Raw genomic sequence first — 16,532 nt, 5'->3', positions numbered from 1 at the left:
TTCAGCAACGCAATCATTATGTGCTAAACAGCACTATTTGAGAAGTGCACTTTAATACATCCAATGTACCACGACTGGAACGACAACTGTGTTTGGGTTATGTGTCAACTTCTCTGTCCCGTCCAAGATGCTTTATACCTCATTTGCTATGAATAATCAATAAGCCCACCGCGCAATTTCAATTGACCGCCGCTGAAACTTCCGTACAACTTGTTGCATGTGAAAATATTAAAAAAATATATATGGGATTGGTAACTACGTCTAGCGTAGTGTCGCTTTTATTTTCATACTCACTATTGCTTTTGTACTGAATGAAAATATTTTTATTACCAATATTATAAAAATAAATTTATTACACTGGTAAATAATGGTATTTCCCAACGCGAAAAGAACCACTCATACAGCGGCAAAGCAGTTGGCAAGCCATAATACGCAAAAGCATTGCTTTAATTCCCTCCACAAACGCCAGTTTGTCCTGAATTATTTCAGGTGTGCATGTTTGAACGCCCTGCTTTTTCGAATGAATGCTTACGAACTGGCAGAGCTATCTGTCCCTGTAAGCTTTATTTTTAGCACTCTGAGCCCTTTTCCACGTTCTCCAACTTATCTGAAACAGCACTGGTTTTTTTTTTCTTTTTTTTCGCCTGTATAACTGCTACTTGAATTCCCAACTAGCTGCTCATGAATCGGAACTTTAAATTAATGACTCATAGCCATGAAACGTAACCAATTACCAAGAGTGGCAGCCAGAAAAACGATGCCATTGCACACTTGTTGTTCGCAGAACTATTACGGCGCAGCCAAGGCCATCTTCTCGGACAATCCCTTGGGTCTCACCTGCGGCATGGTTTGCCCAACGAGCGATCTCTGCGTTGGAGGTTGCAATCTGTACGCTTCCGAGGAAGGACCCATCAATATTGGAGGCCTCCAACAGTTCGCCACGGACGTAAGGACTATTATTTTAACCAATATGGTTTTTAACCAATACGCAGTCAATAATCTATGCCAGTACTTCCAACAGGGCACTGAAGTTGATGCGGCGCATAAATCGTGACATGACGCACCATGAATAAATAAATAAATAAATAAATAAATAAATAAATAAATAAATAAATAAATAAATAAATAAATAAATAAATAAAACAGATTCGAACCAGTGGTGCCAAGACTAAAAGAATCGCGGAGCAGGGCAGCGTTTGTTTATCTTAGTTTTTTTTCTTTCTTTTCTCCTATATATTCTTTTTCAAGTCATTGCCGTGTTTTGTTTTCCTTTTTAATTCTACGTATTTCTGTTTCTCCTCCTCTTATTGCATTTTTTCTATCTATTTCGCTCGCTTTCTCTTCTCAAAATTTCATGAATGCCACTGCCTGCGCTCGAAAAAGAAGAGGAAGACGACCTGCCTGGCACGAGCGCGTGCTCAATATGACTTGACATTTGCTAGCTCAAGTGTGACAATATTGTCTTGGACTGTTCTTGATACTGCTACAAGTAGTGATCACTGCCCCCTGGTATTTGAAGTCAGCATTCCTTTAGTGACGGTGGATCGCCAGGTGCAAAGTTTTGTAAACTACTTCAAATTTAAAAAGAACTTACAGTCAACGCTGTCTTCCTTGCCCAATATGGAAACAAATATGAAAGCTATGAGCCTTTGTTCCACCCTAAAGTGTACAATTAAAAAAATCACAGTTCACTATATCTTCAACAAAGGGAAAATTCATATCTGCCTGGTGGAATGCGGATTGCGCCAGAGATTATAGACGCCGCAACGCTGCATGGAAAAAACTCCTCACCAACCAATGTCCGACTAATTGGAGAAATTATTTATTTGCTAAAGCTACCTTTAGGAGAACAGTTTCATTAGCGAAAGACGATTATGAAGAAAAACGGTACAGCTACTTATCCAAGAGTGGCAACAAGAAAGCTCTATTCAGATTTCTCCGTAATCGTAAAGCTATTACAGCACACGTAAATATTGACTCAGTTATTTTTTCTCCAACTGATTTGGAAAATACATTAACGGAAATTGCAATAGAATTGGAGAAGAGATTTACATCACAAATCAAAATAAAGTGTGCAAAACCGTCATTCGAAAATGATTTTATTGAAGTAAGTAGGGATGAACTTGCGCAGGTCGTTCGTATTCTGCCAAACACAGGTCCTGGACCAGATGGCGTCACTTCGGAAATGTTAAAAATATTATTCGACATCTCTCCTGAAGACCTCCTTAACGTTGTCAACTATTCACTTGAAAATAGTTGGATACCTCCTGACTGGAGACTTGCAAAAATAATACCGCTTCTTAAAAAACAGGGACTAGGAATGCAGATAGATAACATTAGGCCAATCGCTTTAACATCACACGTAGTTAAGTTAATAGAAAGAATACTTTACATTAGAGTTACGAAGTTCATAACAGATAATGCGATACTCAGTGCGTGCCAGATTGGATTTAGACCAGGTTACTCTATATGGTGGGCGCATGTTGATTTAGAGGCTCGTATAAAGCTTGCTCGGCACAGACGACAATATGCAGCCCTAGTAACCCTTGATTTAGCCAAGGCATATGACAGTGTTGAACATGCTATTCTTATCAATGTCCTAAAAGATCTTACGTTCCCGCAGTACATAACAAATTGGATATACGAATTTTTAAAAGACAGAAAATTCTATTGCTTCCAACGAGGTATTTCCACGCCGAAGTATAGCCAAACGAGAGGTGTTCCTCAAGGCTCTGTTCTATCGCCTGTGCTATTCAACATTTTGTTAAGTTCAATACCACAGAGTGATAAGGTACACGTATATATATATGCAGATGATATCGCGTTCTTTGCATCTGACAACGATATTTATTCACTACATTCGACTTTACAGTGTTATTTGGCAACATTAGAAACCTGGTTTCAGAAAATTCATATGAACCTGAACGTAACTAAAAGTGCTATAATAGTTTTTCCGTTGGACGCACCAGTTACTATTTCTCTTCAGTACCATCAAGAAATAATACCCCAGGTTAATTGTATTAAATATCTGGGAGTACTGTACGATCAAAAACTGAGCTGGCGTGACCACATTGAATATATTAAAATTAAGGCTACACGCGCTGTTGGAATGGTAAGTAGGCTTGGCCGCCTCCGTTCCGGTCTTCGCAGAGATACGATGATCATGATTTATCGCATGTACGTTCGTCCGATTCTTGAATTTGGATGTGTACTATTCTCTGGTGGACCAGCATACAAAATAAACCCCCTCATTCTCTTAGAGCGGGAAGCCCTACGTAGTTGTTTAGGTGTGCCAAAATTCACAGCTAACAATGTTTTGTATCAAGAAGCTCGGATACCCACCCTTGCTTGCAGATTTCGTATTTTAACAGTAAACACCTATTTAAAATTTTCTGAATCCACTTTAAGAAGGCGACAATTTGTATTCTTTGCCGAGCCTGGTGTCTTTTTCAATGAGCATTGGTCCCGTTTATATAAACCCCAAGTGCTATTTGTTCAAACACTTCTAGATGCTTTAAATGTTAATATATTCGAGATCACACCATCTGTCAAACCAATCGGCCAAGTGCAAATAGAATTTGACGATATCTTTCCCATGAACGCTAAACACTTGCCCTCTAAATATTTGATTGGTTTATTAGAACAACACCTGTCTCAATTAGGTACTAATACAGTAATTGCAACGGATGCATCTATGAGTGGCGAGAAGGCAGGTGTGGGTATTTTTTCTCTCTCATTATTCTGGTCATTTTCATTACGCCTCCCAGATTATACACCAATATTTGAAGCGGAATTAACGGCCGTTATACTAGCTATTCGTAAACTTCCTTTGACTCATTCGACAGCTGTGATAGTGACTGACTCGTATTCTGTGTGTTCATTCTTATCATCGTCGTCGACATCAGCAGTACTAGAGACTTTTAAATCATTAATCCCAGCAAACATCCGTCTAGTGCGAATGATATGGGTGCCAGGCCATCGTAGTATATTTATAAACGAGATGGCTGACAAACTTGCGCGAACATCTCTTGATCTTCCGATTGTGCCAATTATGCCTCCTACAGCTTATGTAACATCAGCGAGGTTTAGAAAACTTTCCCTTCTTGAAGACTCATCTAAAACCATGATACCGAATCCAGATTTCTCGCACCTGCACTTCACATGGAATAATAAGTGGTGTCCCACGCGTAAATTGGAAGTCTTGGTAACAAAATTACGTTGCCGTGTACCACCTCTTAATTTGTACTTAAACAGGTCTGGTCTGGTGCCATCCCCTCTGTGCTCAAGCTGTAACGAACCTGAACATATCGACCATTTTCTTATCACATGTCACCGATTCAAAAATCAAAGAAAAAACTGCTTCGAAATTTTATTCAGAAAATTAGGAATATCACTTAATACTCCCAATATTTTGTCTTTTGGGGCCATTTCATTGGGACATAGCGACAGGAACATCTGCGGGGCTCTCTGCGATTTCATATATAACACAAGAAGATTACCTTGCTGAGTCAGCCATCAGCTCTCGAATTTTACTAGTCACACTACCACTTACTATTTAGCTGATACACTGCAATGATTCAACTTTCAGGAGAATTTCATATAACGATTCCACCACAGATATTTAACAAATTCTATTATTTCTCCCCCCCCTTTTTTTTTCTTTTTTTTTCTTTTTTTTAACATTGCGCCAAATTAATTTCACAGTCAAAACACAGTATTCATATTCCCCTAATCTAGAAAATCTATAGGTATTTACTTGCATTAACCACCGGCTTCTTGGCCAATCCCCCTTAGTGGGTGAGAGCCACAAAAGAAAGGAACAAGCAAGCAAGCAATATGCTACGGCTGGCTATCGTATACGTAGTTTTGGCTGCGTTATGCCAAGCCAAGACGAAAGCATACGATCACAGCCCAGGGCATGCCAGACCTTCTAAAAGGGTTACGCATTTAATATCTCCCAGCACACGCTGAATAACGCATCTCATGTATTGCTCTCACGAGAACAAAGGATATTCCAGGGAGACGCGTTCTGGTCTATCCTCAGAATTTGTTATTATTTTTATTCCCGCGATACAATGCTAGAGCGTGAGCAGCGGGGCTGTGAGCCACCGACTATGTACGTGGAACAGATGGCTCGAAACCTGCTGCGCTACCTGTCGCGTTGCTTGTATAACCGGATGTTGTTTTGTTACCGGGTGATATGTGAGAGACTTTCGACACTAACCGTCCTTGATAAATGACCCTAGGTTGGAGGTATTACCGGGAACTTTCGCAGTGTTTGGCACGGCTGCAGCGAGCAATATTCTCGCGCTCTTTCTTCGAAATGACGTATGCACTTCCTGCCTCCATGGGTCACTGCGGCGTGCGTCTCTAGTGTTATCTCAATTTTTATTTATCTCACCAAGATAAAACACCACCGCTCGCATGCTGCTATATTCAAAGTTTTGTTGTTGTTTATTAACTGAGACGGCTGGGGAATGTGTCTTATATATAAAAGACTTCCTATCCTGAAATTCACCCCGCCGCGGTGGTCTAAGGTACTCGGCTGCTGACCCGCAGGTCGTGGGATCGAATCCCGGCTGCGGCGGCTGCATTTCCGATGGAGGCGGAAATGATGTAGGCCCGTGTGCTCAAATTGGGGTGCACGTTAAAGAACCCCAGGTGGTCAAAATTTTCAAAGCCCTCCACGACGGCGTCTCTCATAATCATATGGTGGTTTTGGGACGTTAAACCCCACATATCAATCAATCAATCTATACTGAGATTCTAGCTAAGCACAAACACCCATTAAGCGAAACACTACATGTGAGGACAATGTACGTAGGAAAAGAAGAAACAAAAGTTTTCACAATCGCTTCGTCCTCAAGAGGGTCAGCTCACTCACATAAATGACGAAAAAAGAGACGGTTGTGAGGGAAACGCTTCAAAACAAATGGCTGTTTTTTCCCCTTTAAAGAATATAATAATTTTGGTACCACATGAGCTGCATTTTTTAACAAGAACTCGCCAGACTATCATCGCCGGCTTGTCAGCGCCGAAAAGACGAAGTCACGCGCAGCGGGCGATTGTGAGGTCACGTGGTAATTTTGCAGCAGCAGGTTTTTCTTCTGATGAAGCATGTAAAGGTGCAGCAGCAGGTTTTTCTTCTGATGAAGCATGTAAAGGTTTCGCTTTACTTTATCGAATAGGCCAAAGTACATAAGTGGCCATTCCGGTTGTCCCAAATTATCAGACGCACTTGCTAATCACTCCGGGGTGGCGCATTGCTTTCAAATTATAGTCACTCAAAGGAAGGGAGCTTTGTACCCAGGGTCTGGCCATATAATTGCTGATAAAGGCTGTCAAGCAAGACGAGCGTACGGCTTTCTTATCTGTCGAGATAAACTTGCCACGCACACACTGAGGCTTTAGTGTAATATCCACAGTGACGAAGCTAAACGATACCCTTTTTCACAAGAATTTTGACCACCACGAAAGTCGGCGTGAGTAACCAAAATAGATCCCTCCCAAAGCAAAATGCTTAAGCTGAGGGAATAATAATAATAATAATAATAATAATAATAATAATAATAATAATAATAATAATGAATTTTGCAGCAGTTTTCTCATTAAATTTTTGTGATTAGAACTATCATTTTACTTTAATATACAAAAAATTAGAAACTTGGTATCTCTGCTCTATTCAATGAAAACATTAAAAATCTGGTAACAGTAAAGACCGGCAATTCCGGAATATGGCGGCCATGTCGAGGAGAAATCATTTTTCACAAATTACAATCATTGCAGAAATCCCATCTGCTTTTAAAAACCACTTTTTTTTTGTTACGAGCAGGCTATGTTCCTTATACAATGCGAAATATCCGGACCTAACTTCATTTTCTAGATGTACGTAGTTGATATGTAGAAAAACCCCAGATAGAGGGCGAATGTTTGGGCCTGTTAATTATATTTCAGAAACTATAGCGCATTAAACGAACACAACACAATACCAAGACATGACAGGCGCTTGAATTGAAACCAATTATTCCGTCATCTTTGAGAAGCAGCCGTAATGTATGCACAACAGGAAGCATCGTAAAAACGGACTCGCAGGCAAGAGACAACACGACAGGAATTCACACGACAGTATGGACGAAAATTGTCTTTCGCTACGTTCTTAGTTTGTTTCGAGCTCCCTTTCTGTTGAACAGCGAGTATGAACCCACCTGCCGAGAAACGCGTCTTCACCAATTATTCTATTTGTCTGACAAAGCAAAGCAGAGGTGTGATAACTGCCCGCAAAGCAAAACGGTGGTGTGAGCGACAGCCTGTTACAAGGTGTACATTTTTCCTGCGCTGTGTCACGACAGGTTTTCAAGCAAATGCGAGTGCCTCAGATACGGTCTCCGGACCTGCCACCTCCCCGCGAACTTCCCGCAAGTTACAAGGCCCGAATCGCTCTCGTTGGGTGCGGTCCGGCCAGCATGAGCTGCGCCACGTTTCTGGCACGGCTTGGATACTCGGACATCGTTATCTTTGAGAAGCAGCCTTACTTTGGTGGTCTCAGGTAAGCTGTGGTTATGTGTGATGGAGCAATAGAGTTTCCTAATATACACTAGAGGGAATGCAGGAACAGCGCAACCTAGAAGTAGTTACTTCGTAACCACGGAAGCGAAAAAAAAAACAAGGACAGAAAAGAGACATGCATTCAGTTATCTCCTACCAACTTGCCCAAGTTTCCACGCTTCATAACACTAGAGGGAACTCTGGCGCTAGTGTCTATGGAAGGTGCAACGCACGGAGCTTCAGCGAGCATGGGAATGATGGGCAGTACACGTAGGTTGTCTAATTTTCGTATTTCTGGCCTGCTTCTGGCTCCGTGTGTGTTCGTGTGACTTGCAGCTGTTTTCTCCCGAAACAAAAATCAGCAAATGTTCAGAGGTTGCGCTTCACCGCCTTATCCTTTTATGCTTACCATTTAGAATCGGGTCACTGAGTTCAAAAAGGTTTGTTTTTTCCTTCAAACCGAAACTAAAACCAGCAATAAACGAAGCCGCAAGTATGATTTGTCACCCACAAGTACGAAGACATGGCAAATCTGTGTATACTAGCAATCATTCTCATGGTCGCTGAACGATCGCAGCGTCAGAGCCCCCTCTAGGTAACTTTAGCAAATTCCATGTGATGGAGAGCAGCACCAAATGAGCATAGGTGCATAGGCGACCGCAGGGTGTCGCTTCGGGGGGGACGAACACGTTCGTCAAAGCGCTTCTCCCTGCGGAAAAAGAACTCTACACACGCATATTGACACTATGCACAGATGGTGCTGCTCTTCACGACACATCCTATTAAGTCAAAATATGGGGCAGACATTGCTCTCCACTCCAGGAGAGGTGGCGCCTCTCCCCGTCCCCCTTCCTAACTGCTTTTCTTTAAGCACACGCCTATGATAGTGGGACTTCCCGGCAGTTTGAATGGCGATTATCGTACGCCATATAAGACTTCATGCTAAATTGCTGTCATCTGTCGGAGGTTTGACAAGCGATCGATGCGGCGCCATGTTGAAAGCTTGCGAATGAGTCGTACTGCTGCTGTAATCGCTTCCTTGTATCTGCTTTAGTTGTGATCGATCGGGGCATGAAAACGTCGAACGAGTTTGTGATGATGTTTACATGTTACTGTCATTTCATGGTAACTGCGTCGACAATTATTATGTAAAAATAATTGACTAACAACAAGAAAAAGGGTGAGAGTCTGTCACCGAGTCATATATCTAAGCCTGCCGTTGTTGGGAGTAAAGCTATGAGCTAGGTAACAAGTTTTATCTTTCTGTTTTTGATGTAGCGAATAAAGCGCTAGCCCTCTTGGAAGGACTTGTATGCGCAAATGGATCATTCCGTTTGCAGTCTCAGCTAAAGTAGATAATAAACTTTTGTGTAGCCAAAGATAATTTCTTGCTAGGCTACTTGGTTCATGATATTAAAAAATATAGGATAAAAATAGGGCACTCATGTACTGTGGATCAGTATTTTTTCTGTCTTGTCTCAACTCAGAGCTATGCTCTATTCAAGCAGTGTTATATTTTCTTGCGTCCAATTTCTTGCTCATTGGCATATGCACCTATAATCATCTTACGAGCTGCTGGTCGTGTAATAGGAAAATAGCTTTTTTTTTTCTAAAGCTTGCTGGCTGTGACATGAATATGCATTAGGTAGCGTATCAGATTTAGGGATAATTGATGCACAGTGGGGGATACAATGTCATCATAATGCCGCTTTGAACAGTAAAGTTATTACTGTGTTTGGCATCTCCAGAGCAGTGCTATAATTATATTCAATGATAGCATGTGCAATAGAAGTGTACTGAAGGAATCGTACCCTTCTTTCAGCTCAGCAGAAATTCCACAGTACCGGCTGCCATTCGATGTCGTTTCCTTCGAACTCGATCTCGTCAAGGATTTAGGCGTCAGAGTGAGTGAAGATAATTATTCATTTTTGATATATCGTTCGTCTGTCTGTGCCAGTCTAACAAAACTGATGCTAAGATAACGTAATATATTCAACATGGATGACATTCTAGGTCGAGTTCAACAAGGCACTCGGTCAGGACTTCACCCTCCAATCTCTCAAGAAGGAATACGACGCAGTCTTTCTTGGTATAGGTAGGCATCGTCATGTTTTCATTTCATTTCATTTTATTTCCTTAAAGACCCCTTGCGGGGCCTTACATAAGGGGTGGGTACATAAAAATTGAGCAGAAAACAATCGTTTGTCGCTGCTGTATACAATGTAATGTAATGCTCTTGCCATTGTGGTGTCTAAATCAACTCCAACACATTTCATTCATTTCAGGCCTGCCAGATCCAAAAGTGATACCCATATTCGAAGGTCTAGATTCAAGCCACGGCTTTTTCACATCAAAGACTTTTTTACCGCTGGTAGCAAAGGCCAGCAAACCAGGTCAGTTCTTTATTGTTCTTCTTTGTCTTGTGTAGCCTGCTCAAGTAAATGCATAATATTAAAGGTGTGAGTGCTTGAAATTACCATCATATATATATATATATATATATATATATATATATATATATATATATATATATATATATATATAAACAAAACTTTATTCACGCAATTAAGGGGGAAGCGGCAGCCTTCGCCGCCAAGAATTAGCAACTTATTTGTTTTTTTATATTTGGATAAATAAATCTGGCATTACAAATTCATTTGTCTAGAGCTAAATCTGAAACTGCGTGGTTAAGGCACAAATTCGCCCTCTTCTCATTGCAACCAAGACTTGGTGTCCAGCATTCCTGGTTAGAAAAGTTATCTAGGCTTTTTCGGTTAACGGGTAGGACGATATCAGTACATTTTTTATAAAGTGGACACAACTGCTCCAAGCCACATAGCCTTGTCCACCGATGTACACAACCCAGTTATAGAAGGGTAGCGATGCAAAAGCGACTCAATTTTGTCGATATTTAAAGCCAAAGATTACACGACGCAGAAAATTGAGTTACGCTTTTGCTATTCTATCGGGGAATTTCGACATTTTTCGTTCGAGGGATTATCTCGATTTTGCTTCTACTTGAACGACGTAACTTGTACTGTGTTTAGTGTAAACGACAAAGAAATGCCCCAAGTCCCCAAGCGAGGGTCGGGCCAATATACAGCTCAGCAAGGGAGGGGGGCTTAGTCATGCAGAACAAACGCCATTCTGTCGACAGGAATGTGCCACTGCAAGCAGTCGCTGCCCAGCCTGTACGGGAACGTAATTGTCCTGGGAGCTGGAGACACGGCATTTGACTGCGCCACGTCAGCGCTTCGATGTGGGGCCAGGCGCGTTTTCGTCGTGTTCCGCAAGGGCTTCACAAACATCCGCGCTGTCCCGGAGGAGGTGAGTGCGACGCCATCTTGGTTCTCACTTAATAAAAACCACGCAGCGCTGCGAACGCAGCGCGACGTTCGCGAATCGATATTGGAGGTTGTTTGTCTTGCTAAGGGAAATAACTGTACGAGAACTATGCAAAGAAGTAAAAAAAAAGAAAAATTCAATGACCAAGTGGTGATCTGCCACCAAGACACTTTTTTAAGCAGCGCGAAAATTAATTGTGAATTTAAGGCGGGGATGATCGACAATCACTGGATACAATCCCTGAAAGTAGAGAAAGATTTCGCGTGCACGATCGCACTTGAAAGTGGCTTATTCAAACAAAAAGAAAGAGAGAGAATTTCTTATGACCGTCAGGCGTGCGTGACGCATTTTACTTACCCGTGCTATCCCTCTCTGCTTAGCTTCCTCATCTCTCTTCTCTCATCGGGATGAAAGAAGAGAGAAAGCAATTGCAGCGTGCGACAAAAGTTTTCAACTCTGCATGTAGTGGACGGATGCGAAACATTTTTGCGGCGGTGTTCTAATGAGGCGATAAGCTCTTTTAGTGAATTCATTCAATGGTTACTTGAAAAAAAAAAGTGTTGCAAGGTCGCTTTAGGTTTCAGTGAGGCATATAAATGTCCCGCAGATGGAACTGGCGAAGGAAGAGAAGTGCGAATTCCTTCCTTTCCTGTCACCGCGAAACTTGCTCGTCCACGAGGGTCGCATCAGGGGCATGGAGTTCCTGCGCACGGAGCAGGCAGAGGACGGCATGTGGACGGAAGACGAAGAACAAGTCGTCCGGCTCAAGGCGAACTTCGTCATCTCGGCGTTCGGTTCTACTCTCGGAGACAACTCAGGTAATGATTGCGGGCACACTAGTGTCACCTGCTCCTGATCAAGTCAAGTCAGGGACGCTGCCATGCTTCATGTATGTTTGTGCGTGCGTTTCTAGTGTGCGTGCGTATGTACGCAAGCAAAGTTGAAGAAAAAAAATCGGAGGAGCTTGAACCCCTCTTTCCCATGATATTGTTGGCTACGCACCTGAGTCAAGTTGATTCCGAAAATGCCACTTCAGTTACGTTTTGATTATTACAGATGTCAGTTGCACAGTTATGAATGAAAATAAAGTAATTAAACCAAGACAAAAAGAGTTAGATCATATGAACGATAAAAATTCAACCTTGTTTAATAATAATAATAATAATAATAATAATAATAATAATAATAATAATAATAATAATAATAATAATAATAATAATAATAATAATAATAGTAATAATAATAATAATAATAATAATAATAATAATAATAATAATAATAATAATAATAATAATAATAATAATAATAATAATAATAAAATAATAATTAATAATGATCAAAGATTCTGTGAGCAAAAACAATGTATATGAGAGACGCGATTGGTGAGGTCTTCGTAAATTTCGACCATCCGGTATTCCGTAACGTGCACTGGCATCACATAGAACACGGGCTTGTAGCACTTTGTCCTCCAACGAAATTCATCGCCGCAGCCGAGATGGAACCCGCCACCTCCGGGTCAACAGCCAAGCACCGCCAAAATGTTTGCGTACCTAGCAAAAATTTACACATACGTCATTTGTCATTTTCACGAATGAAATCAGTGAACGTGTTAGGTATAAAACCATGTACCAGAGCAGGCTCACTGCAACTACCCAGACGAACAAGATTATTAACCTTGAAACACAAGATGCACAGGCAATGGAAGAACATTAGTTACCTATACAAAAATAAAGTTTCACTGCAAGCGCGAAGCAATGATTGCGATAGCAACAAATTGTAACAATATATTATACAAAGTAAGGCTGACAACAAACTCTTTTGAATCGAATATAACGTAACTCAAAAGAAAATGCTGATATAAGAGTGTACGTCCGCTCCAGGGAGAAATGCTCTTTTGGCACAGTCTCTTCCAGTTGAGAGCGCAGTACGTAGAATGGCTTACGCGCCGACCACCGAATCTCTCTTGAGATAGCGCGCGCGCCAGCCATCGCAACCGGGCCCTAAGTTAAGAATCCAAGTTCACAGCTGCTGCTACAGCGAAACCTCCCTCCCCCCTTCTCCACTCGTTAAAGACGGGCGGGGCGTTTCTCTTTTCCAAGCAGGTCTAACACGCAGGAGGATGTTATCGCATGAGCCCGGTTCCTTTGGTTTCTGCTTTAGCCACGTTCATGCTCGCACGCGTTTACACACGGGTAGAACACGCGATTTGTTGGGGTATGTTATCACCGTGACCTACTAAACCTTGGCGAGTGGTTTCGCAAATGACTCATAAATTTGAATACAAATAAAACTGCATTTGTTTCATTTCACATGCGCTATAACTTTTCCACGGCTCACTATAACATTTATGGCTCCACGATTTCTTCCATCAGCTCTGTTAAATATCTCCGTGTTAAGATCTCGCAGAACCTGAGCTGGTCTTTTCGCGTAAGTAAATGGATAAAAATGCTAGCAGAGCTTTTGGTTACTTTCGCCGTAACTTACATCTTGCCCCTCCACCAGTCAAATTACTTGCTTACCAAACCCGAACTCACCCAAAACTAGAGTAATGCATCCGCCATTCGGGACCCACCACAAAGTAACTTAAGTCCATCGAACCTGTCCAAAACCGCGCAGTTGGGTTCATATATTCAGAGTACCTATATCACAACAGTGTTACTACCCTTAAAAGTAAAGCAGGTCCACCTAAGCTAAACCTAAGTCGTAAGGTTTCTAGACCCTCATCCGACCAGCCCACTGTACAAGTCACCACAAGGCCGTCCACCCACCTTCTGCTTGCACTACAGCCAACCATCATTCTTTTTTCTCTCAGGCAGCCAGGGACTGGAAAGAGTGTAATCCCTTAAGTGGCATCAATCATCCCAAGACAGATAAGGTTAGAAATGCTATAAAATCATTATTTTATTAGGTCTTTATATTGTTTGCGCACACTCTCACGTAAAGCCCTCTGTAGAGGACATTTTATCTGTATTAAATATAAATAAATAAATAAATAAATAAATAAATAAAAAATAAATAAAAATACCTTATATCGAATATGACCACGATGCCGACGGCAAAAAAAAAAACCGCCGAGATTGTCCATATAAATGCTGTGGGGATAAAAATGGAGATACAAGAAAGCAACGGGAAATATCCTGATACAACCGAAGTGTTCCAAACAACACTTACTGTATGAGCACAAGCTTTCATTCAGCGGCTAAAGCTTGCTCATTCTTAGTTAACTGAGAAAAATAATGGCTCAATGTATGCTACTCAATTAAAAGCGTCGTACGCTGGAGAATTTATACGAAGGCATGTGTCCGACACTGTTCACAAAAATATGTCATCACCCAGACCTCCTTGGATACCGCGTCAGCTTTGATCACACGCATCAAACTTTCTGCAGCCACGTAACAGAGTCAACACACAAAACTGAATTGCGTTACGCCTGCCCAAAGTCTGGCGACCCGGCCAAAGCCCAAGCCCAGACAAGATGGTGCCCCTGGTTCTCTCAGGCTAGGTTGCGATACCGCGACTGCATTCAGGTGCATTGGCTAATTTTGTACGTCCTACTTCGATGTGTATCCTGTAACTATATGTCGTTTTTGTTTTATAGAAGGAAAATAATAATGATTGTGTTGATGTCATATTGTTTGTTTTGGAAAGCCACAATATTTGCACTGTTTTAGTTTACAGTATGTCGTACCAATTCGTCCGGTACACCAAACTAGGCTGTCATTATATGTTGGGTGTCATGTCACAGACAACTGAGGGCCCTGTTATTGCTGACAAAAACACTCGATTACTGTAACAAATGTTCGTGTTTGTGTCAGGGCTGTATGTGCCACGGATGTAAATGCAACCATTCGTAGTTGTATCAGAAAGCAATGAATTTTTTGGGATACCATAAAGCGTAGCAAGCTAGATCTATGCTCTGTCTCACCACTACATGGTTCAGCACTGTCAAAGCTACGACGTGTAAGCAAACCACATGCTTGCGCAGGAAAACATAGTTTCAGAAAGTGCGTTGCAATGGGCAAGGTTGAGGCATTTGCCTTTTTTTAGTACCTGCTGCTGTATGTCAACAACTGATATATGCTTATTCTTAATCACACTTGCATCGTAACTATTTAATTGTTGTATCAGTAGCCACCGGTAACTGCGGTTAAAAATCAACAAGGCAGCGCCCATGCAGACTCAACCGCCTGCTTTGATCTGAACTTGCCCCTGACGCTCACCTGCAAGACTCCCAGCAAGAAATGAATGGTGGAATTAGCTACCACTTTGTGCTGTCTCACTATCAGGACAAAATATCAGGTATACACTCTTTCGTTATTAGTGAGATGAGTCATTTATTTAACCACGTCTGCTAAGCCTAATGCATCTGCTAAGCCTAATGCATGGGTAGTGGTTCATGGAAATGGCACATGCAGTGCAGTCACGAATTCATTGCTGCCGAAGCGCCAAGAAATAAATGGAAAGTAACCACATGCGTAAGTCGGGTTCTTACGTGCCACAGAGCGCACGGCGACGACGTGATAAACTCGAGGCGGAGGATTCGGGGCACCAGCGTCATTGTGTGAAGCCCGCTGTCTGCGTTGGGCGCTGCCGTCTGCTCGCCGAACGTGTGCACGCAGGCGCCAGGGGGACGCTTAGCAGACGACGCAGCGCGGACGAGAACGTGTGGAGGAGCTAATCGCCCTTTCTATTGGACATGGGGCCATTAACCTCGAAAGTGTTGAAGAGAACTTTTGAGACAGGGTTTAGTAAAACTGCAGTTCGGGCCCCCACCCCTACTCACAAAAGCATGGTGAACGGACGTGTTGTCATGAGGCACACTTTCAGTACGCACAAAGTTTTGTGCACTGATATTGAACCACCTGTATGCAACAAATGTGGAAACATACTTTCCGTTCTACACATGCTTTGGAGTGTCCCGCAGCTAAGATTGAGATAAAAGAACGTTTTTTCGTAGCCCACACTTGACATGTATATATCACATTACAACCAGCAATGTTTCACGGCAGATAACCTGTGCACTTCTGAATGTTTTGCTGTGGAGATGTTGAACTCCATATTGCCTCGGCTACTCAATATCAAGGAGTTCTGCAGCGAAAAAAAGAATAATACTGAACGGTACTCAAAAATGAACAATCCAAAAAAAAATAACTTAATTGCACACTGAAAGCACTTCAAATATCATGCCAATACACAGTTTGCTTGCAGCAGTTCCCACTGTCATAAATTGTTCACAAGCACCCCTCCTTTTCTACTGTCAGTATATGCACTAACACATTTCATATATATCGATCGCTTGCTGTCGATCACAAGCGCTTATCCAGTCCGATCTCCACTAAAAAGTCTGTCAGCAAGACGTTCGCCTCTTTCTGAAGATGCATCTCAGGCCATGGTCCAAGTAATTTATTTAATGTGAGGGGCCGTTTATCCAAACTTGCCAATTTGTTCCTTATTTTTTTCTCTTTCATTCGCGTATTAACGCACTCCAAAAGAATATCGCGAACATTTTCTTCTGCATGATTAGAATGGCATTCTGGGGAGTTGGATCGATGTATATTGTGCAGGAAGCAGTATGTGTAGGCTACTTCCAATCAAAGTCTGTGAATCAATGCCTCTAAGTGTCGTGGGAGATCTGTCGCTTT

General features: G+C 41.9%; 1 protein-coding gene across 1 annotated transcript in view; it reads left to right on the top strand.

Annotated features, from left to right (window-relative positions):
* Nucleotides 1–16,532, top strand: part of su(r) (dihydropyrimidine dehydrogenase su(r)) — a 39,489-nt gene that overhangs the window by 7,853 nt on the left and 15,104 nt on the right. Inside the window, exons 5-11 of the mRNA XM_037432660.2 lie at nt 785–946; nt 7,350–7,546; nt 9,368–9,449; nt 9,559–9,640; nt 9,831–9,938; nt 10,703–10,872; nt 11,498–11,708. Of these exons, the coding sequence (XP_037288557.2) occupies nt 785–946; nt 7,350–7,546; nt 9,368–9,449; nt 9,559–9,640; nt 9,831–9,938; nt 10,703–10,872; nt 11,498–11,708 (1,012 nt within the window). The remainder of the gene's footprint in view (nt 1–784; nt 947–7,349; nt 7,547–9,367; nt 9,450–9,558; nt 9,641–9,830; nt 9,939–10,702; nt 10,873–11,497; nt 11,709–16,532) is intronic.

Source organism: Rhipicephalus microplus, chromosome 10, assembly GCF_043290135.1.
Source record: "Rhipicephalus microplus isolate Deutch F79 chromosome 10, USDA_Rmic, whole genome shotgun sequence".
NCBI lineage: Eukaryota > Metazoa > Arthropoda > Arachnida > Ixodida > Ixodidae > Rhipicephalus > Rhipicephalus microplus.
This window is presented reverse-complemented; position numbering and strand designations above follow the sequence as displayed.